Raw genomic sequence first — 24,592 nt, 5'->3', positions numbered from 1 at the left:
CAGCATTGTGGGGAAGGGACTTGAGTTGGGACCACTGTGGAGCAGAGCAAGGGAGAAGATCAAATGTTCTCTCCTGATCTTCTACAGGGGCCGCTGAAGCTGCTATATACATTTTTAAAATTTATTGTTTGTCCCCTCTCCCAGTCCAAACAATTATTATCAAAGTTTTCTCTGAAGGCTAGAAGGGCAATTCAGCCTCTGTTTGCGCTCCTCAAAGACTCACACTATGGATGGCCCCAAATCCTACATGGTTAAAAAAAAAAGTCCCCTTCTCTCCTTATAACAGTAGGAGCATGGCACCTTTTTCTTTGTGCATGTGCTGTAATACAGCACACTGTTTTTAAGCCTGTATGCAACTTCCTTTCATATACAGTGGTGCCTCGCAAGACGAAATTAATCCGTTCCGTGAGTCTCTTCGTCTTGCGGTTTTTTCGTCTTGCGAAGCACGGCTATTAGCGGCTTGGTGGCTATTAGCGGCTTAGCGGCTATTAACGGCTTAGTGGCTTTAAGAAAAAGGAAACAAACTCGCAAGAACTCGCAAGACGTTTCGTCTTGCGAAGCAAGCCCATAGGGAAATTCGTCTTGCGGAACGACTCAAAAAACGGAAAACTCTTTCGTCTTGCGCGTTTTTTGTCTTGCGAGGCATTCGTCTTGCGAGGTACCACTGTACTTACAATAAAGGAGCATAGCTACTCTCATGAAAGCCTATCCTGCTTCTCTGATGTGAGCTGGGAATTCAGAGTGAAAAGTGATGAGGCCCAACGTATCGTGAAACAATCCCCTTATAGTTTCAGTCTAATTCTTTCCTGTCCACAGATCCTTTGTTTCCCCTTCGCAATCCCTCCTGTATCGTTATTGCCCATTGGTAGTGTCCTGTCACTCTTAAATGTGCCACACTTGCCCCCTTGACTCTTACATACACTTCTCTTGTGGCTCCCCCTGAAAGTGCCCACAGAATAAGACGATTTAGCTTTATGGGCCTGCAGTGTTCAGTTATGGGAAATGTTGCCCATCCTGTAAAACATGAACTGAAGGAAATGGTTAACCATTTGGGGATACAGGTTGTCTGACTTTAAAATATGTGATCCCAGAAAGTGTTGAGAATCTACCAGGCCTTTCCTCTTGCTATTGCCTACATCTGCTTTGAGTATAGCAGGTGGTCATTTCTATTCACTCTCAGATGGTGGGAAATTGAGGTCTAACTTCCAGAAACGTTTTGAGTGTTGCCAGTGGCTAACACTACAAGGAAGGCATTTGTCTTTCCTCACAATGAGGGCGCGGGGTTTAAAGGTGCTTTCCCTGCCTCATCCTCAGGTGATAGAGTGCAACCTGCGAGCTTCACGCTCTTTCCCATTTGTGTCCAAATCTCTTGGTCTTGATTTCATTGATGTGGCCACTAAAGTGATGACTGGGGAGCAAGTCCATGAGGCCACCCTTCCTGCGCTGCCAAACCCCATGATTCCTTCAGACTACGTGGGCATTAAGGTAAGCCTGAAGCAGTTAAGGCTTCATGTGATATGTTCAGCTCTGATTGCCCATTCATTTGATGGATAAGGGGGGAAAGGAGTTATATTGGTAAGAGAAATGGGTTAAATATCCCCACTTTTTGATGAGAATGCAATGGGCAAAAAGGGGGGGTAAAGGTTGGAATTAAAAACTAGAAACATCAAAAGTGGATGACTCTTGCATATTGGTAGCGTTATTGTATGCAGAGGCAGCTGGCATGCTTAACCAAAAGGAGACAGGTGACGCTGCTGTATCTAGAAGCTGTTAGCCCTGGATTTCATAGTTTTGGACCCTTTCTCTCTGGTTATTCCCACCCCAAAAGAAGCTTTGTTGTATATCTGTGTTTTGCTTTAGTTATTTGTATGGAAGTCACAACCACAAGATTTGTCTATCTAGGAGGCAACAAAATGCTTTTATGTGCCTATGGCATGTATGATTATTAAAATGTCAGAAATAATTAGAAGTATCTCAACAGGCACTTTGGGATTGACAGAACCTTTTAAATATTAAGCACATTATTATTAATTAGTTTTACCTTCTCCTGAAGTGCCCCAGACCAACACCCTGATACTGTCTTCTTTTGAACTTTTGCTCTCCCATTTTAAAAGCTAGCCCAAAACATCTGGCCACAAGCCAAACTTGTCAAAAGCCAAAGAGGGGGAGGCTTCCCTGCGCCTCTCTCACAGCCACAAGACAGGAGGACCCATCACAACCGCTTCTCTGGGTTGGATTGTCTGTCCCCGTCCATCTCTGTTTTCCACCCTGTCACTAAAGAAGGATAACTGGACAAGTTTAGGGGAATGAGGTTGCAATAAAAATTGTGGGTATTTGTATAAATGTCTTGGTGAATAGAGGAGGGTCCCTGGCTGTCCTTGAAGATGACTCATAAACTTCAGTTGGTCCAAAGTGCAGCAGCCAGGTTACTGGCTGCTGTTCACTTCAGAGTCCATATAACTCCTATTTTAAAACAGCCTCATGGCTGCCAGTTCATTTCTGGGCTCCCTTCAAAGTGCTCAGTGTTTAAAACCCTAAATGACTCAGGCCCCCAATACCTCAAAGGCTGCCTCCTTCCCCACAGACCCCTTTAGGTGCTAAGATCGGCAGAAGGGGTTCCTAGATGCCATAACATGGCACACTTGCTCTCTGCAACTAGAGCAATTTTACCCTTAGGCTTAAATATTTATTACATAACTTACACGAGAAATATTTTCAGATACCATATTTCAGCCTAGAGTTATAGAAGTACATGACATTTAATTTCTTCCCACATTGAACAACCCACATGGTACTAAATGTTTTAAGCATGTACACATAATATGAATAGTCTCCAAGAACAGGTCTCCAAAATTTACAACCTACCAGTATAAATGCAGACCAAGGAAATATGAACCGTAGTCTGCCAGAGTACATGCGTTTCTTCCCCATGTTTTTGCTGGGGTGGCAGAGTGGTCAAGCACCTGGCTGGCCACACTGGAACACCCATGGGCTGCGCTTGGGTTCTTGGGTCACAGCATGTGCAAGCCTTAGAAAAATCATTACTATTTCTGCCGCAAGCGTAATTCTTGAACACTTAATTCCGTACCTCTCACTGTAACAAGTTGGGCGAGGGCTGATGTCACAATTTTAGTGGAGCATCAATTTATTCTCTTTCTCTTTTTCTAGGCTCCAATGTTCTCCTGGCCCCGTCTGAGAGATGTTGACCCTATTCTCCGATGTGAAATGGCATCCACCGGGGAGGTACTAATTTTTAGATGTTATCTCATAATGTCAATACAGTGGTACCTCGGTTTAAGAACAGCCCTGTTTACAAACTATTCGGTTTATGAACTCTGCAAACCTGGAAGTAGTGTCCCGGTTTGCGAACTTAACCTCGGTCTAAGAACAGAATCTGAATGGTGGAAGGGCACCGGCAGCGGGAGGCCTCCTTAGGGAAAGCGCACTTCGGTTTAAGAATGGCTTCAGTTTAAGAATGGACCTCCGGAACGGATTAAATTCGTAAACCAAGGTACCACTGTACAGTTCTACTTCAAATATGTCTTCAGATTGCAGTCTCTCCTTCTAGCTCCTCAGCTGTTGTTCATTTAAGGCAGCTGACTCACTCTACTGGCCAGGATCCCTCTTGAGTCAGCGCTTCCACAATCTGATTCTTACTGGAGAGTAGGTCATTTTTAAAAGACACCTCACTAAAGGTATCTTTATTGTACAGGTGACTCTCAGCTTATGTGGGGTTCCATTCTGGGGAGAGCACATAAAGCCAAAATTGCATATACTGTAGTCAAAACACATTGGGTGCAATGGCAGGTGGGGTTGCCAAGGCCCCCCCCCCCATGCCTGCCTCCTTTTTAATTTTTGCTTTGTTTTTTGTTTAAAAGGTTTGCGAAGCATGTAAAGCTGAATGCATAAAAGTTTAATGCACATAAGTTGCGAGTTACCTGTACTTAAATTGCTAGGTGTCTTCGGGATAGGGTAGGGGGGACAGGCAATGTAGACCTTGGAAGCCATTTCCCCCCACCCAGTGCAAATACATCTAACCTTTCTTAACCAAACTGATTATCTGCAGAAAATAACTTTTTTTGACCACTGGATGTCCCTCTTCATTTGTGTCTGAGTCCTATCTATTTGCGATGATCATTGCAAAGGCCTGAACTCCCTGTTTGTTTTTCCTCACAGAGAGCTGTCAGGTTCTGGTAAATATTCCAGAGTGATAGAGAGTACATTTTATGAAATACCTAGCCAGCTCCTGACAGACAAATATATACAACCTTCAAAATCCTCATTAATGCAGCGTCACAGAAACAATACTAGACTTCAAAACAGGAATATTTTGTCTTTTTTGGAACTGTGAAGTTACGTCTGGGTAACATACCTGGGGTGACATTTTTATGGTTGCTTTGGTTACCATCATGATGTGTAATGCAGAAAAAGAACTACAGGTAGGACTCTTCGAACCCTGAATGGTTGCAGATATAATACCGTTTCTGGATCGTTTCCATAACTTCACTCTAATTAGCATGTCCCAGGAGAGGAAGGAATCCACTGCATGTTCCTTTATTATGGGTTCGTTTGTTAGGTGCCTTAAGGCTTTTATTCTATAGCACTAAGTATGCATTAGAGGGACGCGGGTGGCGCTGTGGGTTAAACCACAGAGCCTAGGGCTTGCCAATCAGAAGGTTGGCGGTTCGAATCCCTGCGACGGGGTGAGCTCCCGTTGCTCGGTCCCAGCTCCTGCCAACCTGGCAGTTCGAAAGCACCTCGAAGTGCAAGTAGATAAATAGGTACTGCTCTGGTGGGAAGGTAAACAGCGTTTCCGTGTGCTGCTCTGGTTTGCCAGAAGCGGCTTAGTCATGCTGGCCACATGACCTGGAAGCTGTACGCCGGCTCCCTCGGCCAGTAAAGCGAGATGAGCGCCGCAACCCCAGAGTCGGCCACGACTGGACCTAGTGGTCAGGGGTCCCTTTCCCTTTAAGTATGCATTGCTTGAGCCAAGCTTGGCCAGCCTCCTCCTTGGGCAACACTAGTAACCTTTCTGTATACCAGAACTGCAAAGAGTGCAATGCTGGCCAGCGCTAGCAGTCGCTTCCCCCCTAGCTTCCTAGGATGACCAATTTATCAGGTCACCCAGAAGTGGAGATTATAAATTTGACCCATCTAGGGATGCTGCAGTAATCTCAACAGGTTCAGAAACTGACCTGGAAACTGCAGTTTCATTTTCCATTGGGGGAAAAGCTGAAAGTGGCTAGATGTGTGCATCCTTTTGCAAGGCAATTCAGAGGGGGAAACCTGGCTGCCCTTGTCCAAGGTAGTTTGGTGGGGGTGAAGAAGAATCATTATTTACCCAAATGTGTATCCACATATGCCTTGCATTAAAGCAATGGAGTGGCTAGACAGCATCAACACTTGGTTGTCCATCCGATTACACCTTTGGTTCCTATAGAATCTTGGAATTGTGGAGTTGGAAGGGACCCCCAGGGTCTTCTGGTCCATCTCCCTGCAATGCCAGAATCTGAACTAGATCATGGAATCACAAATTCTACTTGAGGCAGTGGTGTGTAAAATTGGAAACTGCACATGGGCGTCTTCAGAGGGGAACAAGATTGCAGATGTGGGTGAAAGGTTATGTGCTTGTATGCATGTGAGCCCACAGACCCATAGGCTCAAGAGGGAGAGTTTCCATTTTACCCACTTTCATGTTACCCACACAGTGAAGCCTCCCATGGGTATGAGTAGGAGATGAGACAAGGGGACCTCAAGGTCCCTTCTATCTAGAATCATTCTAGATGGGGCAATTAAATGTACATGCATATTATAGCCAGTAGGCACTGCTGAGGTGTTAAAAATAAAGGAGAATTGTATTTTAAATGGAAATGAAGGGGCTCCATGTAGACCTTTGTGATCCTAAACATTTGTATGCACAAGCACCTCAAATTAATCTGGGACATATGCAGCCCTATTCTATAACTCAGGAGTAAGTCCTGATGAATGCAATGGATTTACTCCCAATAATTACAAAACAAATATGATGAATAGGATCATAAGTGTTCAATTTTGACATATAGTATCTATAGGGTATATGATATATTTCATGCAGAGTATTGCAAATATATTACTGGAATATTGTCGATTCTGCTCATTTCAGAGATTTTAAAAAATATATTATTCTGCTCTTCCAATTGTAGTCCAATCCTTAACTGCAGCAAATTGGCTGAAATAGTCTGATTGTCCTTCTAACTTTCTGAAAGGAGTTGACATCTTGAGAAACAAAAAAAGAACAGTAGTTTAGCCAAGGGGTGAGGATTGGAGAGAGAGAATATTTTAGTCATAAAGGAGAGATTATTAACTTTTATGACTTTGAAAGATCCATATTCACAATTGCCATAAAACAGACGAGTAGAGAAGGTCTTTCTTACCAGTGAATGGAGGGTCATAACTCTAATGGTAAAACAGCCACTTATTCTCCAAATGCATTTTAAATACACACAGAACTTACTGTCCATGTGACTATGCTGTCACTATATAGCGAAGTATGTGGAATAAATTTTGATTTAAATTTGAATTTCCAACTGCTGATATGATTGCCAGTAAAAGAACCCTAATACTTTTGAGATGATGTTTCCCTTCCCCATGTGCACAGTTTAGCTATTGCTATCTAGAATGATGGGTAGAAGAGAATGCAATTGTTAGGGTTAATTATATTCAGGCTCATAATATTGTTACATCCATGTTGATCTGCCTCTTTGGGGTTTTGCATACCCTACTAGCTGATAGTGAGTGACAGATTAATGGTTTACTAATGGGCCATTAAGCTCGTTTTTTATCACTTTGAGTTGAAGTCCTGTCCAAGGTGGAATTATTTTGCCTTGGTGGAGCCTGGGAGAGAAAGCGAATGCGCATGTGAGGGGGAAACTGGCAAGCATGTTTGCAAACATCATTCCTTAGGAGAAGCCTTTGCTCCATTGTTTGTTCCTTTGTTTGAAATCCTGAACTTAGTATTTCCTGTGTTGCTTCTGCTCTACCCCGTACTACTGCTTCAGCATCTGTATTTGTAAATATTATTATTATTATTATTATTCATTCCATTTCTGTACTGCTATATATTTCAAAGAAATAAACTCAAAGTGGTTTGAGTTTTTAAAAAATCAAATGAAACAATCCAGAATAAAGTCAGATGTAAAGCATACCTTCAAAACAAAATAATTAACAGGAAACTAAAATATTATCTTAAAGATTTCAAAACAAAAGATTATGAAGGCGGTCAACTTGATAGCCATGTTCAAATATATAAAAGGTACAGTTATACTGTTATATATCATTATATATGATAGCCATGTTCAAATATATAAAAGGATGTCACATAGAGGAGGGAGAAAGGTTGTTTTCTGCTGCTCCAGAGAAGCGGACACGGAGCAATGGATCCAAACTACAAGAAAGAAGATTCCACCTAAACATTAGGAAGAACTTCCTGACAGTAAGAGCTGTTTGACAGTGGAATTTGCTGCCAAGGAGTGTGGTGGAGTCTCCTACTTTGGAGGTCTTTAAGCAGAGGCTTGACAACCATATGTCAGGAGTGCTCTGATGGTGTTTCCTGCTTGGCAGGGGGTTGGACTCGATGGCCCTTGTGGTCTCTTCCAACTCTATGATTCTATGAACTTCAGAATGCATACTTAACGAAGCAACATTAACACACATACACACTCTCTCTCTCACTCACTATATCTATAAAACATTACAAAAGCAACATTAACACACATACACACTGTCTCTCTCACTATATATATATAAAACATTACAAAAATAAAGCATTACTTAAGAAAAATAGAAAATGCACATTTAAAACAGTGTAATTAAGAAGAGTACAATTATTATCATAAGCTTAGAACGCATCTGCTGCTGTTGCTGCCAATCTTGCCAATGGGGCTCATGGTGGCGGAAGCTGAGGCTTGGTGACCTGGAGTTTGATGATGTGCAACCCCAAATTTTGGATCCTCTCCAAACTAATGCCAAAGTTGTGTGCTTGTTTTGTGCTGTTTATGCCACAAAGCTTGTGTTTTGTGCTGCCCCCCAAACTAAGTAATTGATACTCAGCCCGGGGTTACAAGCTGGCACCCCAAAATCCAACTTTGTCCAATCCCCTTCAAACAGATGCCAAAGTTTTACGTTCATTTTGTGCCACAAACCCCACATTTTGTGCCTCTCCCCAAACTGATACTGATACCGGGGGCCATAGGTGTTGAATAGTGGGTAGACATAGCAGACGAAGCAGCGATTTCTCCAGAGCAGCTCTTTATTTGTACGCTGGAACAGAACTGAACAGCAAACAGCTCAGCCAGCCTGATTTTATAGGCAGCCGGCTGTCAACATTGTAGCAACAACAACCCAGGGTTTCCCGCCTAAAGTAACTGACGTGGACCTGAGTGAAAACTATCTACGCGATACTCCTGGTGGGCAGGGTGAGAACTTCAATACATAACACCCCTCCCCACCGAGAGGGGTGGGGATTGCATTAGTTACAATCATAGTGGTTCCATTACATACAGCAATACCCTTATTGGTTTCAGTAAGGCGCATAAGCATATTAATTGACCCTATTCACCATACAGCTTTACATGTGCAGTTTGTCCAGTGAACATAGTCTTTTAAATACGGGCTAATGGCCTTGCGGATTTCCTGGGCGGAGAGTTCAGCAGCTTCTGTGGCCACAGCCTCCTCAATGGCTTTCTGCAGCATGAGGTCTGGCCTGGCGAGGAGATGCCGTTGCAGACGGATGTCCCGGACCCCACAAACGATTGGATCCATCAGGGCATCATCTAAGTCTCGGAACTCGCAGTGCATTGCAGCCTCTCGGAGGGCGGTGGTGTAGTTGTTGATTGACTCCCCCTGTGCCTGGTTCTGGTGGTAGAACGCATGGTGGGCAGCAATCTTGGATGGCTTTGGGGCGTAGTGGTTGCGGAGCTTCTTTTGAATCGTGTCCCACGGCTCTGCCTGGACTGCTAGAGGCGCAACCAATGCTCAGGCCATCACGAACACTTCGGGGCCACAAAGGCTGAGGGGAGGCCCCGCTTCTGCTCTTCAGACCCTCTTGTCAGCTCATTTGCTTGGAGGTAGCAGTCAAACCGAGCGAGGTAGGAGTCCCATGATTCAGAGGCTGGGGCAAACGGCAGTAGAGGCACAAGTGAAGCCATGGTTCCGATGCCGACGTGGAGGCGATGGATGGAACACAGTGCTCTAACCAGAACAGTCAGCTCTGAATTGGTTCTGCCCTGTGATGCTCAGTGTTTCAGCTCCGTGATTCAGCTCAGCTCAGAGGGTGGCCGCGTCTGGCTGTGCTCTGATGTCCATCGATCCCATCCTCGTCGCCAGTTAGGCCCCCCCTGAACCCAGAATTCTGGGGCTGCCTCAAGCCTTTTCAGCAGCCACAGCTTTTGCAGCTGGAGTCTGGCCCTCTCAGGCCAGGGGGGGAAAGGCCTGCAAGGCGGGGAGCAGGTCTTCCAGGGCTCACAGCCAGAACACCTCATGACAGAGACATTGTGAGGGCCCACATGTCTCTCCTGTAAAGGACTTGAGTCTCCCACTGCTGGGAAGTCCTGAGCAGCACTCGAGGAAGGGAAGCAGGCAGTCGTCTGGATAGAAGTGTTGCCAAACAGAGAAGAAATGCCAAACAAGTTGGAGAAATGCTTACTCATGATGACACCTAGGCGGTCTCTGAGACATTAAAATCTGGCCTTAAAGGGGACCGCTTTACCTTTTGTTGCTCCCTGGTAAGCAGCTGGTGCTTTCATCAGTGCAGGTTTGAAGGGAAAAGCCATACCCCTCGACCTTTGTTTTGTCCAGCAACTATCCATTCTACATTCACCGCCCTCTGGGACCTGTATGGTCCTAGTTCTTAGCACCAGCCCTGTGCTACCTTCATCTGGCAGACTAATCCTTATCCCATGTTTTAACAACCTCTAAGAAATGGCCTGCAAAACTATATAGTATCCAGATGTTCCTTGCTGTGTGCTGTGTTCCAGTCAAAATCTGTGTACTTAAATACTCTGGTTTCACAAATCCTCAGGAAATGCCTAGAAACTCATGCTAAGCAACTGTGCGTTTCCACTGCAAGCTGTAGCATTCATTGATGGGCCCAGGGTAGCGTTTATAACCCTTGCTGTTATTTAAGCATTAAGTATTATGAACATTTTGCAGAACACATGCATACTGTGTGAACCAGAAGCTGTGTTTGGCATCCACATAATTCATAGCAGGATCCATTTATGTTGCTCCATGGTGTGCTATTTGAGAGTAAAGCATTGCTTATTCCTTCATTATTGCTTAATTAAAATATAAGATTTGTCTGTGCTGATCTGCCATTTCCCTGCTGGCTCCTGACAAAGAGAGGAAGAACTGTTGAAGGAGGGGAGGCTAGGATTCCTAGGAGAAGAACATTTCTTCCCTTTTCTTCAAATGGATACTCATTTTGTCCGTAATCCAGCAGGAATCCTCTTTTCACTTTCCTTCCTCCCCTCTAACCTTTCCACTGTCTAGGTGGCCTGCTTTGGGGAGAATATCCATTCTGCCTTCCTTAAAGCGATGCTGTCTACTGGGTTTAAGCTGCCACAGAAGGGAATTCTGCTTGGAATCCAGGTGAGTTTGATACTGCAGGAAAGGCATGGGAGCTCTCCAAGGTCATTTCTAGACTGTTGCTATTTTCTGGTGTTCAGTTACATGCTGGAGAATTCAGGTTGCACAATTCAAATGGACGTGGAAGCCCTGCCAAGGGACTTGCGCTTGCTCCCCCCCCCCCCACCTCTCCTGCCCCAATGCTTGTCCTGGTGGATCTTGGCATAGCGCTACGTTGAGTTCACTCCTTTGCTGCCTTTGAAGTTCTAAATCAGGCCTTCATTTCAGGACAATAAAAGGAGCCCAACCAAAAATAAAGAAATAAATTCAAGGAGACTTCCCTCCCCGCCACCCCCTCCTCATGCAATGCTCCTTAACTGCCTCGGGGTAATTACAAGCAGGAGACACAGAAGTATGATACGTTCATAAATCTCCACAAGGCCTGTGTGTCTGTTCCCCAAATGATCAGTCACTACATCTGAGATTAGAAAATGCTTGGGGTCTCATAAAAAAACAATTGATGGCCTTTTGCAATTCCCCCGCTGTGCTTGTAATAAGCTTACGCCCTGCATAAAGTCAATAAGAAAATAATTAAAAACAATACCGACTTTCCAGGCTGTGAATGATTATTACGGATGCTGAGACCGGGTGTGGGAATTGGGCCCACCAGTTTCAACCTCAGAAAGCAGGTCTTAGTCAAGAATTGCCATGCTGGGGGGGGGGGGAGAGGCAATACTGTCATGGCAGCGGGGGGTGCCTTGAAGAGAATTGACACCACTAAGCTACTATTACACATGGAAAATGAATTCTACTGCCAGCTTTGATACAAACGGGTATGTTCTTGGGGCAAAAATAGTTCTGGCTCTGTGTCTCTGTTCTTCGCTGTTTAGCACTTTAGAGTGGGGTAGATATTCATATCCCTACAAACTGTAGGGCTGTGTCATATGTTGTAGTGTGCTCTGCTGAGCAGATGATGCTATCCCAATAAGATAGCGGTATATAAATCATTGTGAAGGTGCAATACTTGACCTGTAAGTAGATGCTCAGTCAAACTGCATGCCCTTTTGGAAAATCCCTGGCCAGTGATTAATGAGCACTGCATATGTTTTCTGTGCTGAAACTGTAGGTCTTAAAGAGTCACCAGGTCATGGGAAGTGGAAATAAAGTGTCAACTTCATTTATTAACTCGCTGATTTTCTTTTTCATGCATCTTTCCCTCTTGGATTAATTGCTCAGTGACAGGGGTGTTTGTATGTGTCTGTGGGCCTGGAAACCTCAAGAAAAGGGAGGAAATCCAATTTGAATAAAGATGCAAACTGTTTCTTCTTAAAGTAAAATAATCCAGGCATAATTTAGAAGGGAAATGGGATGTTCAGTAGAATTTACAAGAAACAGAGCACCTTATTAGCTGGCAGAAGACCAAGCACCCTATCAGCTGCAACACCCATTGTGCCAATAAAGGCTGAATGAATGGAAAGCTACAACACCACTAAGACATGGAACAGTATAAGCAGAACAAAAGGTTCTGATTACTGAAGCTCTATGTCCCTTTGAGAAGACTTTTAGACACTGCCTGCTCTCAAGGGCTGTGAAGGGACTAAACAGATCTGTGGCACTTTTCTTCCTCTGAGGCTATTTTAGATTGGCTTATTGGGCATGGGGAGGATGTGCAAATGCCAGGATGAGAGGTACCAATGGGCTCCCACTGTGAATTGCCTGATGCATTAGGTGGGTAGACAGGCGTGGAATAGGGAGTCTCGTTGACTCATCAGAAGCTACGTTGATGGAGGTGGATAAAGGAAGCTGCCTCAGGGTGTCTACCTTGTCTGGCATAGCCTACTCCTGTTACTGCGGCCACGTCGATGGCAGGAATAGTATGGAACAGCTTGTTCAGCCCTGTTATTGGCCTCTGCTAAATCCATGCTGTTTTCCTTGCTCCCCTCTCAGTCTCCTTCTTGAACACATCCCAAAGAGCAGTAGTTCAGCTGTTGTAAATCTTGTGGTGATTTATTTATTTACAGCCCTTCACCCCAAGGTGCCAGTCTTGGAAAACAACTTAGCCCAGGCCACGTGAACCCTCCGAGAGCCCCCTCCTCAAGAGCAGCCAGGTCTTCCTTTGCTGGGTCAGGCACAGTGGTGGCTTCTGCCAATGCTTACTCAGGGCAAACCCACCAGGCTGCCCCTCCCCACTTCCCAATATGCTTGCAAATTCAGTTGCGTTCAATACAAATAGTGCCCTTGAATTATTGAACTGAAGTGGTCAGGGGCATCAGTATGTCTCATAAAATGACAATAATGATGCTGATTTGCACCAGAAGGTTCTGATGATTCCATTTTGATGGTTTTGAGGTTGGGGTGGGGGAAAGAGACTGACAATGCTAATGAAGTGATTTTTGGCTGGAACCTTGCATTTTCTATTAAACAACATTAGATGAATGGCTCTTTTAATTCCCTTTCCTGATTGGGCTATTTAGTAATGCTTGTGGGAAGAAGTGCATCTGTCTTACAGCTGCGGTGCAGAAATGCTGAACATCACAAAATGCTGAGAGCATTCAAGGAGTGCTTTATTTTTAGGTCCAGATAACAGAGACCAATTTCTTGGCAATCTCCTGCATGAGGCTGTGCATATTCTGAGTGTGTGTGAATTCACGAGGGCACTTGGTCTTAGTGCTGTCTCTCTTCCCTGAGTGGTGGGATGTTCACAGCGGCCTTTGGACTCCTCTGGAGGGAAGAGCAGCGCAGACTAAGCACCTGGTCCTTAAATACACTTAACATGTTAACATTCACGATGACTATGCAATCCTACCTGTGAACTGCTCACACATGGAACTGAGCAACTGCTCCTGTCCCCTGCCTCCAGCATGCATGCTCTGAGCACATGACGGGCACCATCCTGCTATGTGTTTCCCAGGAACCGTCCTTCCATTGTGATGGGTTTTTAGAATAGCTGGCCGGTGTTTACTTGCACAGGTTATTCTGTAGCTGCTAGCATGGTGCACAAGTAGTATTACTACAAAAAACTTTCCCCAAAACCTAGCCTGCTCCAGCTTTCCTCTTTTAGCAACTTCTCAACTAAAATCCAGCAATCATTTACATGCAGTGAATTACGCCTGGTAAGAGAGTGCAACTTGCTGGGGACATGCTGTGAAGTGTAGGTATAATATAGTGAGTGTGTGTGTACATATGTACTGTCCAGAATTCTATTCTATAATGAAAGGTGGGATATCAACAGAATAGCTTGCATAAGACTGGAAGCCAGAATAGATTGAAATGCTAAGGAAATGTCCTATTTAATTTCCTTACGTTGAACTATGCATTTGAGAGTGGTAGCCTCAATCCAGTGCTAAAGAGAAGGATCCAGAGCTGTGAACACCATTATACTGTTGCAGAATTACGCACCCAGAAAACAACTTTCTAGATTAAAAACAATGGCTGGTGAAGACGCCTTGATTATAAATCCTTTCCCAGCATAATTTTCTTTATCTGAAAGCAGCTGTTGGAGCCCCAATTTGGGTCAGAGCTGCGGCATAGGAGTTGGATGGGGCTTGGCTCAGTATTTCTCCCCGTGCCACGGCCTCTTTCCTTTAAAAAAAAAAAAAGTTTGGGGCCCTTCCAATGTCCCTTTATTCTTTTTTATTGGTGGGAAATGCAAATGTAAGCAAGAATCTCAACAGTCATGCAAGCACTGGAAGTGGAAGAGAGGCTGAAAGGTGCTAATGTCAATATGAAAACGCATATTATGGGATGTGGCAGGTGCACTTTGTGCTCTAGAGTCTTTGTGGTGTGCCTCTTTCCAAACCACTTCTTCAGAGCCATATTGGCGTGTTTTGTTCTCCATAGCTAGCAGCCCTGCGGGGGAATTTGCATTGGGGACTGAAGTGCAGAAGAAATGGGTCAGCCCCCTCTCCCTCCTTCTGTGCCATGGCTCTGATCCAATCTGGGGCTCCAACAGCTGTTTTTAAAAGAAGAAAATTAAATTGGGAGACCCAAACATTTGTTGCTTGTGTACCACATAGTTCAGCTCTTAAGACTCGCCAAAAACATTTAAATGATTTGAAAACAGATTCGTTCAATGTGCATGTAGGCAGTTACTGGCTAATCTGTGTAGATTTATTCTGAGTGTAGAATCAGGACTTTCTTGCATCAGAGCTATTTAGAGTACCGTTCAGGCCTACCTGATCTCACACTCATCCTAGCTCAAAAATTGCTTTGTATTCTGAATCTAATAAAATTCTTAACCAATGCATCAGGGGAGATATTTTCTGCTACTTTTAGCTTGAATTGAACTGGCATTGGTCCATAAAAATTTAAAAATCATCTGAGGACGTGTGTCTGTTTTTAAAGGCTAATTATGTAACAGTGTGAAAAACATTTTGAAAGAAATGAGAAAATCCATTTCAAAACTGAACCCTGATAGCTTGCTGTAAATAAGCAAGCTTGTACTTCGTGGCTTTTAGTAGCGAATGGTTTCTTGCTCAGGTACTTTCAATCAGCTTCTACATCTAGGGCAGCTCAGATGAAGGCTGACAGCTGTAATTTCTTTTCGAAGAGAGCCTGTTTTATGTGTCACAAGTGTTCAGTACATGTTTGATAGAAGTTTATAATACTGTTGTGAAAGCCAACACCCCTGACCAGAAGGCACAGCGATTCCATAGCAGGGAAGCTGCCAAGCCTGTCATGTTGGATATTTGTATTTTCCACTTAATGTAGAGAGCAGAAATAGTTTTTCCCATGAAGTTCTTTCCAGTGACTGTGGACCTTGAAGCTATGGCTTGACTCATTTTTCCACCACAAACTCCTTGCTCGACTCTTCAGGGTTGTTCAGTCAGTGTGACCTCTCCCAGAATCAAAGAATCCATAGCGCTAGCTTGAAAAAACAAACGGCTTTGTGAAATCCTGACTCTTTGTTGGTCAAAAGCCGTTGTAGACTAACACATGGAAAGTACTTTCCCCTTGAAGGACAACATCTGTGAACTCCCCTGAGACCTCCGGGTATAGGGAGGTATATAAATTCAATAAACATTAATAAATAAAAATTAATAATGATAACATCTGCTGCCTTTCAACTGGCCATTGCTAAATTTTCCACAGTATCAAATATATTTTTATTGGAATGTTATTTCTAAGCAAGCTGAATTCATTGAATCATAACTAGGTTGTAAAATTATATCCTTCCTGTCTTAATTTTATTTTGAATGGAGGACTGTTGTGGAAGGCGGTCAATTCTATGCATGCATTTCATCCAATTACCAGCTCTGCCTGCATCTTTGCCATCCTCCTCCACCACTCTCTGCCCGTCTATCGCTGCTGGCTTCATGGCAAAAGTGGAAACAACAGCGTTTCATGTGGGTAGCCAGAGAATGGCTGTTGCGTTCAGAGCTGGTACCTCCAGGAAGTTTGTACCGCACTTCTGGGGAAGAGAACAAACTAAATTTCTCGTCTTCTGTTGTCACCGGGCTTCATGCATTGTGGCTGAAACTTTCTAAAGTCCATGAAGAAGAAATCCCTCAGAAAATATTATTTTCTATAGATAGCTGTTTCAAAAAGCTTTTCTACAATATAGCTTCCAATTCAGGACCGGGTTCATTCTACAGCCTCCTTTAGTTTTCAACTTTCATTTAAAAGAAAAAGCAAGTTTCCAGTTCTCATGATCATAGTATCTTAGAGTTGGAATGTACCCAAGGGTCATATAGTCCAACCCCCTGCAATGAAGGTCGAGAGAATCCTGCCCAGGTTTGATGTCTGGGAGCTGGAAGAGGGTTTTTACTCAAGATGAGTCCCTGTTCTCATGCCCCTGCCCTCACACAACTAGCCTTCCACCATTTCCCCAAATTCCTGGTAAAAATCAGGATTAAAAATTCTAAATTGTGCACACACACACACACACACAAATGTGACTAAGCAAAGCTTCTTAATAAACCTGTTCATGCAAACGTGCTCAAATCACATAAATTGCCTTGCTTGCAAGTTTTGTTTCTCTAGTTGCTGAATTTGACACTTCATAGTCCAGTAATCCTACTCCCCAGCTATAAAACCCTCAAAGGCAGTGTGCTGTGTTAAGACTCTGGGGAATCCAACTTATTGGCGAGATATGGACTTCAGTTCCATGGCAAACAGTGCCTTTGAAGCTTGTTAATCTACAAGAACTTGCCAACTGCAAGAAAGCTCATGCCCTTTATAGCTTTCTGTGACATTCACTTTTAAAAGAGGGAGATGTCCAAGACTAACAGAGAGCTTTATTACATGCCCCACTATAATAGCAGAGCTTTACTGCATCTTGTGAAATATCCACTCTGCAAACACTTTCACATCTGTGGGGAAGGGGATGTTACTGCGCAAAACATGGCTTTGAAACCCGCTTTCTACATTGTTCTTTCAGCCTTCCTTCCGTCCTAAATTCCTCCATGAAGCAGAGCAGCTCCATAGTCAAGGTTTTAAGGTATTGTCTCTCTCTCTGTGTGTATGAAAAGCTGAGACCTCTTGTGTTCAAGCAAACCTAAGACGTGACCATGTATGGACAGGCATGTTGTGTGTGTTGCTTTGTCGTGTATTTTTTACTGGCAACACATGCGTGCCAACCAGACCTAATTTTCTAAGAGTAAAGGGGTCATATGGCTGAAAGCAACGACAGCCATACATCCTGTAATTCTCTGCCCCATAATAATCTCATAAAATAAAATGTGTCATTGCACATTGTTCAGCCCCTGCTGTGCTTCTTTGGCTGGCATTCACAGGGTAGGAAGCTTGCAATGCAATTAGGTTCTGTCAGACACATATAGGTTAGTTTACCAGATGCTACCAAGAGAGAAGGGAACCAAGTTCACAGAACAGGAGACACATGCCCTTGGTAACACCCCAGTTTCATTAATATTTTGAGACCCGCTATTTCTTTTGAAAATGAGTCCAGCAGGTGAGGAGGAGGTCCATGAGGAGAGCGAGTTTAGAATGGTCCAAAGTCTCCTGCTTGCTGCTGCCTCTTTAAGCTCCATGCAAAGCAGAGGTCACTAGGCATAAGTTACCAAGCTTCCCCATGGTGGTCAGTGTCCAATATACTGTACCAGACAGACTTAGGTCTGTGACATCACCTTACAAGAATCTTCTTTTTTTAACATGGGCATTTAAAGAGAGAAAACTGCAGTTCACATATACCTAAGTAAGTTTATTACCCCCCCCCCCCCGGTGATGTTACTGAAAGTCAGTAGGAAGCATTTTATTTATTTTAGTCAGCCACATACAGAACTGTTGAGATAAGATCTTTTTTTATTAATTATATAACACAAATGTTATTGCTTTGCAGCTTTATGCTACAGAAGCAACTTCTCGGTGGCTCAATGCCAATGGCATTCCCGTGTCTCCAGTCGCGTGGCCATCACAGGAAAACACGGACCCCACACTCCTTCCAATCCAACAGTAAGACTTTCAGCAAATTTGCAGAAAGGGGAGTGGAAATCTGAGAAAATAATCTTGGGCTTCTGGACATGTTATTTTTGGGCCTGCTGTCCCACTTTCAGCTGGGAAATTGACCTTCCCTCTGTTGTCTGACAGTAGTCCAGCTGGCTCACTGGCCTACCCAACCCAGGGTTCAACTGGTGTGAACTGTATAAGCACGGAAAAGCAAGTTTTTGTGACAGCACAACTCTTCTTCCTCACAGCTTGTAGTTTCCCGGTTCATGGAAGACAAGTGTTAGTTTTGAGTGATGTGATGTTATTAGCACAAGTGAGCAAGCTAGAATATAGCCTGGCTGTAATTCATTTGTCATATCAGGAAAATCTATTTTATCCACTACACATAGACGACAGAGGAGCACTGTTTCCAGACGAATGTATTACAGCCAGCCATTGTGTGGGGTCCTGTGTAGTTTAAAGCCAAAAAAGATTAAGATGGAGAGAGCGGGATCAAGACCTGGAGGAACCCTGAACGCCTTCATTTTTTTTATAAATTTTTTATTGGTTTTTCCCATTTTATAATGACATAACACACACATAAAAGACAAAGACAAAACATGTATAATTTCAAAGATCTTACTTTCTTAACTTTGGTCCTTGACTTCCCCCCACCCCTGAACCCTGAACGCCTTCAGCTCCTGTTGGCTTTGCAGGCATATGAACTTCATCCTGATCATACGGATTAGTTTAGTTTAAGCTGCTGCTGAGCTGGTAGTGGCTGCAGAAGCACAATCCTGTGCGGAGCTGAATATGGTCCAGAAGACTCCATGCATCTTTCGTCTATTCCACCCACTGCTGTGCTTGTGTCTCACACTGTTTGCTTTCAGAAATAGACTGGAAAGAGAAGCTGCTGAATTGCAACTCATTACCAAACTTAAAACCATGGAGAGACCTGGTCTGAACAGAGACATTGGATTCTTATCTCATTATACATGACCAAGCCATTTTTCACCTTCTCACCCCTTGCCTTTTCCTGTAAGACCTATTGCAGTCGTTAAGAGTCGTCAACAGGCTCATCTCAGCTATCGGCCAATCACCCATTCCCACCACCCTTCTGAGTAATACCCCTCCCCACCTTCTCACTATATAGAAGGATCTGGCAACTTCTGTTTCAGTGTATCTGAAGAAGTGTGCATGCACACGAAAGCTCATACCAAGAACTAACTTAGTTGGTCTTTAAGGTGCTACTGGAAGGATTTTTTTTATTTTGACTATGGCAGACCAACACGGCTACCTATCTGTAACTGTTTGCTTTTAAGTTTGACCATCTTCATCAGAATGGTAGGCAGGTAGCTTCAAGGTGCTCTCATGCCTTTGGACCAAGCTTTAGAGATGTAAAATACCTACACAGTACAAAGTTTTGTGCTGATGGAATATTGGAGGGAGGGCGGTGGAAATACCTTATTTTGCTTTGCTGGACTCCGTTATCTTTTATTTTTACACAAATATCTTGTGCCTTTCATTTCAGGCTAATAAAAGATGGGAGCATAGACTTGGTAATTAACCTTCCCAATAAAAACACAAAGTTTGTCCATGACAATTACGTGATCCGCAGGACAGCTGTTGACAGTGGTCTCTCTCTCCTCACTAATTTGCAGGTATATTGCTCACCATTTCCCACAATCAGGTTGTTGTTTTTTAGCATGACTGAGGTTAAGGCCCATTTTAAAGCCCTAATTAATGTTTGAAAGCCAACTATTTTAAGCTTCACCCAGCTTACTGATTTAAGACATTTCCTGTCATCTGTGTTGTACTTCATAGGCAGTGCCTCTTTCTTGTGTCTCTGTTGCAGTTCTAAGGCCAATTCTTTAATGAAAGCAGAGTTGCTGGTTTTCAGCAAATCCATATACATAAAAGCTAGTGCAGTCCAGAGGTTAGTAGTTCAGATCTAATCTCTTTGGTAATCTTGCTAGCTAGCTTTAGGCAAAAGCCTCTGTTTCTGAAACTCAGCCTGCTATATGCGGGGCTGTTGTAAAGATTAGAACAAGACAACGTTCTGGGAGGCGGTGGAAGAAGTAGCAGCAACAGCAGGAGCAGAGAGCCGGAAGCTTCCTCCTTTGCCTGACTTCCTTCTCTGTTGCTCTGATGTTCTCCTGAGCTCCTTTGGGGAACTACATTTGCCATGCTGGGATTTTACCGTATTTTTCGCCCTATAGGACGCACTTTTCCCCCTCCAAAAATGAAGGGGAAATGTGTGTGTGTCCTATGGGGCGAATGCAGGCTTTCCCGGGCTTCCTGCAGCTCTGCGCCACCCTCCCGATCCCGGCGCAAAGCCACGCGGGGCTCCGGAGGGTGGCGCAGAGCTGCCTGCATTCCGAAGCCTGGTGCGCGCTGAAGAGTGCACCCAGGCTTCGCGCACCTCTCCGCAAGCCTGGGGAGACTGGCGCGGCTCCCTAGGCTTGCGGATAGCAGCTGTTCTGGGGGCTGTGGTCGGGGGAAGCTCGGGCTTCCCCCGCGCCTGCCCCGTGCCTGGGGGCGGGGAATAATTTTTTCCCCTTTATTCCCCCCCCCCCAAAAAATTAGGTGCATCCTATGGGGCGATGCGTTCTATGGGGCGAAAAATACGGTAATTTTAATCTGAGCTGGAGAAGGTCTTTTGGGCTTGTAAAGCTCCCCTCTCGCTCCCTCCTCCCTGCCTCTTGCTCCCCTGCAACCGCTCATACTGCAGAAACAGCCCCTAAAAGATTGTGAATTTTCACGAGGATCTTTTTAGATTTATTTTTATTTTGCAAACTGCTGAAGAAATGTAGAGAACCAAATTTAAGATTAGTAAATAAGATGCTGAGAGCACTAAAAGTGACCTATGCCTTTCATACCCATTACCAGCCCTGCTGGTAAGGATGATTCTTTGAGCCAAGCAGCAGTGAATGGAGGTATTTTGGGAGCTCCCCCATCATGCAAGCCTGTCCCTCATGAGTGGTTGGTTTCCACAACACGTGAACTAAAATATGATTAAATATGATAGGAGTGGGGAATTGAGAAATACAGTAGTTTTGGAAGGTAAGAATGCAGGATATAAATACCCAAAATATATAAATATATGTGGCTTGTATTGTATAGTTCCATTTGCTGTCCTATGGTGTGTACTCTCCCTTATTTGCCCAACTGAACCTTTTCAGAAGCAGGAATTTGTCTTGTTGTATGGACTTGATTTAACCGAGCTAAGCCCTTAACATGTGTTGCTTGCAAATCACTACAGCAAAATAAGCCCCCCCCCCCCCCCCAGTTCAGCCTTGGTGATTGGACTGTAAATCTCTATAAGAAGTGTGTTTTTGAATCAGCAATAAAATAAAAAGTTATTAAATGATGTTTTTAAAATGGATATGCCTGCATAAAAGAACCTGTAGATGAGGCCTAAAGGTAAAGGGACCCCTGACCATTAGTTCCTGTCGTGGCTGATTCTGGGGTTGCAGCGCTCATCTCGCTTTACTGGCCGAGGGAACAGGCATACAGCTTCCGGGTCATGTGGCCAGCAGGACTAAGCTGCTTCTGGCGAACCAGAGCAGCACACGGAAACGCCGTTCACCTTCCCGCCGGAGCAGTACCTATTTATCTACTTGCACTTTGACGTGCTTTCGAATTGCTAGGTTGGCAGGAGTGCTAGATGAGGCCTAGATGTAGCCTAATTCTCAGCAGCCTGCTTTGTTAAATTAATCCTTTAAAAATAGTTTGTAAACATGTAAGCAGCGCCTTGATTTTTCTGGTTTCAGGTGGCAAAGCTCTTCACCGAAGCTCTCAAATACTCTGGAAAACTCGACTCTAAAAGCCTCTTCCACTACAGTCAGTTCAATGGCAACACAGCAGCGTAGAAGAACATCCCTCACTGATACTGAAAGGAGGAATGACATTCCCGACTGATGACATCTGCCCAGTTCCGTAGATAATGACCCCAATGAATGCCTGTGTGTCAAAGATTTGTCTTCTACTTTGGAGACACTTTTGTACCCACATATTCTAAATGCTGAATATTTGTAAAGGTTGTACCCTTGGACTGCGTTCTTCTGAAGGCTTCCTTAGATATATCCCATTGAATAGAGTGGGACTTACTTCTAAGTACATTTGCATTGTGTTTGGGTGGTAAGGTGAAATCCCAAAGAATTCTGAAATTGATTAACATGTTAAAGTATGAAATCAGTGTCTGGTTTGGATTTTTGGTGTTGCATCTGAGCATCTCCAAGTTCATTTATGTTACAGATGGTAACTTTCTAGGAATCAGAGATTATGCATTGGATGGAATGATTTCCTGGAAAAGGCCATAAAAATATGAAATGTCATGAGATATAGCAGCATTACATATGTTTTAACCAACAAGCTGATTTGCATTTTTCCACCTCATAGGTTGCTGGGAAATATTGGCTCCTTCTAAAGAAAGGGGGGGAGTGATTTCTTGCCTCCCCAAGTTGCTCTTATGATGACAAAAGATTTGTGGGGGAAGGTTTTACCCCAGGACACCCTCACAATAACCCTGTGTTATGTCAGGGCTCAGGGAGAAAGTCTCCTTTGAAGACTTGCAAAGATGTGGGAGGACCGTCGCTGACTGATACAGTGCCAGGTTTTTCACACGGAAGGTCCCATTACACCAACAAATGGTTGTTGTATTGTTACTTGTGCTGCAAAAATGTGTAGAGGCCACAGTACAGAACAACAGGACACGGAAAGATCAGCCATATCTAGCAGAACGTCTGGCAGAGGTTTTCCCTTAGCAAAGTGTTTTTGGAATATGAGGAATGGCAATATGCATATTTATTCCGGTTCTGCTTCCTCCCCCACCACCTTTCATCCTTTTAGTGGCCCTTAATTCTCCTGCACAGATAAGAAATGGCACAAATAGAGGCCAAGATCATTGTCTCTGTAACTGCTACCTGGTTATTACAGCAATCCTATAAATGTTTGAGAACAGGCCCTAGTCAACTGCTGCCTAATACTCACATGTGTGCCCAGTGCGTGAGTTGGGGGATCATGAAGAAAGGGAGTGTACCTCTGAGCATGGGCTGAGTGCATGTTGTGGAGAGGCTGGTCTCCTGTTGGAAGGGGAGAGCAACAGTGGGCAGAAGAAGCGACTCAGGCCCCTGAGCCTTATCCTGCTAGAATATGAGAAAGGGAAGAGTGCCTCTCTGGGCATATGCAGAGTGCCCTGCTCTCACGTATGGTGGCATAGGAAGAAGGCTGCAAGGTGACCAAGACTCTGTTAGTCTCCCAAGTACTTTGAGTGTTTAGGGCTTACCCTAAGAGCAGCTGAAGGGAGCGTTAAGAAAAGAGCCCTCTGTTCTTTGCAGGGGCCTAACTAGGCTTTCTTTCACCCGGCCCAAAGACTCCGTCTGTGTACACATGTGCACGCACACATAGCCCTCAATATATCTGAGGCATGTTGGAGGGTGTGGACGCTGCCTGAGGGGGAAATTGTGTGGCAGGCGCTGCCCTGGATGTTCCCCCCTGCTCCTGGATCTGGGGGGTGGGGTGCTTCAGAAGAGGGGCTGCTCTTTACCGAAAGCAAGACAACCTGAAACACCACGGGGAGCGGCTGCAGATTTTAAGACCTTGTGCTTGAGCTTGCTTTCCCCTTCTCCCTCCCAATCCTTTCTCCTTTTTATGCTTTTTAAAAAACATATTGTGAGCAAGGAGCTTCTTAATACTAATTTTTGTAAGCTGCTCCCATAGCCTTTTGGGCTGAAGGGTTGTTAGGGTATAATTGCAAATGGAAGTAGATAAATGCTGGAAGTGAACAAGCAAGACTTTCCAAGAATCTCGGCCGCTCAGCCGCTTTCCTAGGCAGGCAGGGCGCTCAAGGCCTCCAAGCTGTCCAGCCCTCCAGGAGGGAGGGAGGTGCTGCTGCTGCCCAGATGCTAAGACATGCTCAACCTCATGGATGGGGTCCAAAGGAAAACAGAGCAACATGTTTGGCACCAGCTTGGTTGCACGAGTTTCCGGAAGGAGGCGTACAAAGCGCCATCCCACTGCCTTAGGGACTTCACTGAAAGGCTGAGTCTAAGATGATTGGGGGTGGGGGGTGTAGTTGTCACCTGGTGACTGTTCGGTGTCCCAGCCAGGTGGCTTGTGGGGGGAGGGAAGCACTATTTTCTGTTTTCTCTCGGGTAGCAAAATGTCTCCCCACCCTTCCCGCCAGCAACAATGGGGCTAGGTTGACCTCTAGCCTGTTGGGGGGAAGACCTCACTTTGTAGTTGGATGGCCTCTCACTTTCTTTCAGCCTTACCTGGACTCCCTCTCTCCAGGTAAAAGGGGCCCACCAAGAGACGCCCCAAAGGATTCCTGTCAGGGAGAAACCAGGTGAAACGGCACAAGGTTGCTGGAGCCCACAGCGGGGCGCCTGATTTGGGGTCTCGATTCAACATCCAACCCTGCAGCACAGCCCAACAAGAATCCACCGACAGCATACGAATCAATCTGGCTACCTTGACCTCCAAATCCAACCCCCCTCCATTCAAAGAAATCCCACTGCAGCCAACCTAACACAACCAACCACTCCCTGGGCCCCACACCCAACTCAAGGAAATATAATAAACAGAAAGAAGACCTACCCAAATA

At 44.6% G+C, this 24,592-nt stretch overlaps 1 protein-coding gene across 2 annotated transcripts in view; it reads left to right on the top strand.

The window, feature by feature from the left end:
* The window catches only part of CPS1 (carbamoyl-phosphate synthase 1), a 187,398-nt gene extending 165,219 nt beyond the window's left edge, over positions 1-22,179 (top strand). For both annotated transcript variants that reach the window (XM_083471970.1, XM_083471969.1), the window contains exons 32-38: positions 1,315-1,485; positions 3,169-3,243; positions 10,528-10,626; positions 16,982-17,041; positions 17,900-18,012; positions 19,517-19,646; positions 21,759-22,179. In XM_083471970.1, coding sequence (XP_083328096.1) covers positions 1,315-1,485; positions 3,169-3,243; positions 10,528-10,626; positions 16,982-17,041; positions 17,900-18,012; positions 19,517-19,646; positions 21,759-21,857 — 747 coding nt within the window. In that variant the 3' untranslated portion in view covers positions 21,858-22,179. The remainder of the gene's footprint in view (positions 1-1,314; positions 1,486-3,168; positions 3,244-10,527; positions 10,627-16,981; positions 17,042-17,899; positions 18,013-19,516; positions 19,647-21,758) is intronic.
* Positions 22,180-24,592: the final 2,413 nt, after the last annotated feature.

Source organism: Podarcis liolepis, assembly GCF_965112155.1.
Source record: "Podarcis liolepis genome assembly, chromosome: 1".
In the NCBI taxonomy this organism is placed as follows: Eukaryota; Metazoa; Chordata; class Lepidosauria; order Squamata; family Lacertidae; genus Podarcis; species Podarcis liolepis.
The sequence above is the reverse complement of the archived record's forward strand: the minus strand, read 5'-3'. Positions and strand labels throughout refer to the sequence as shown.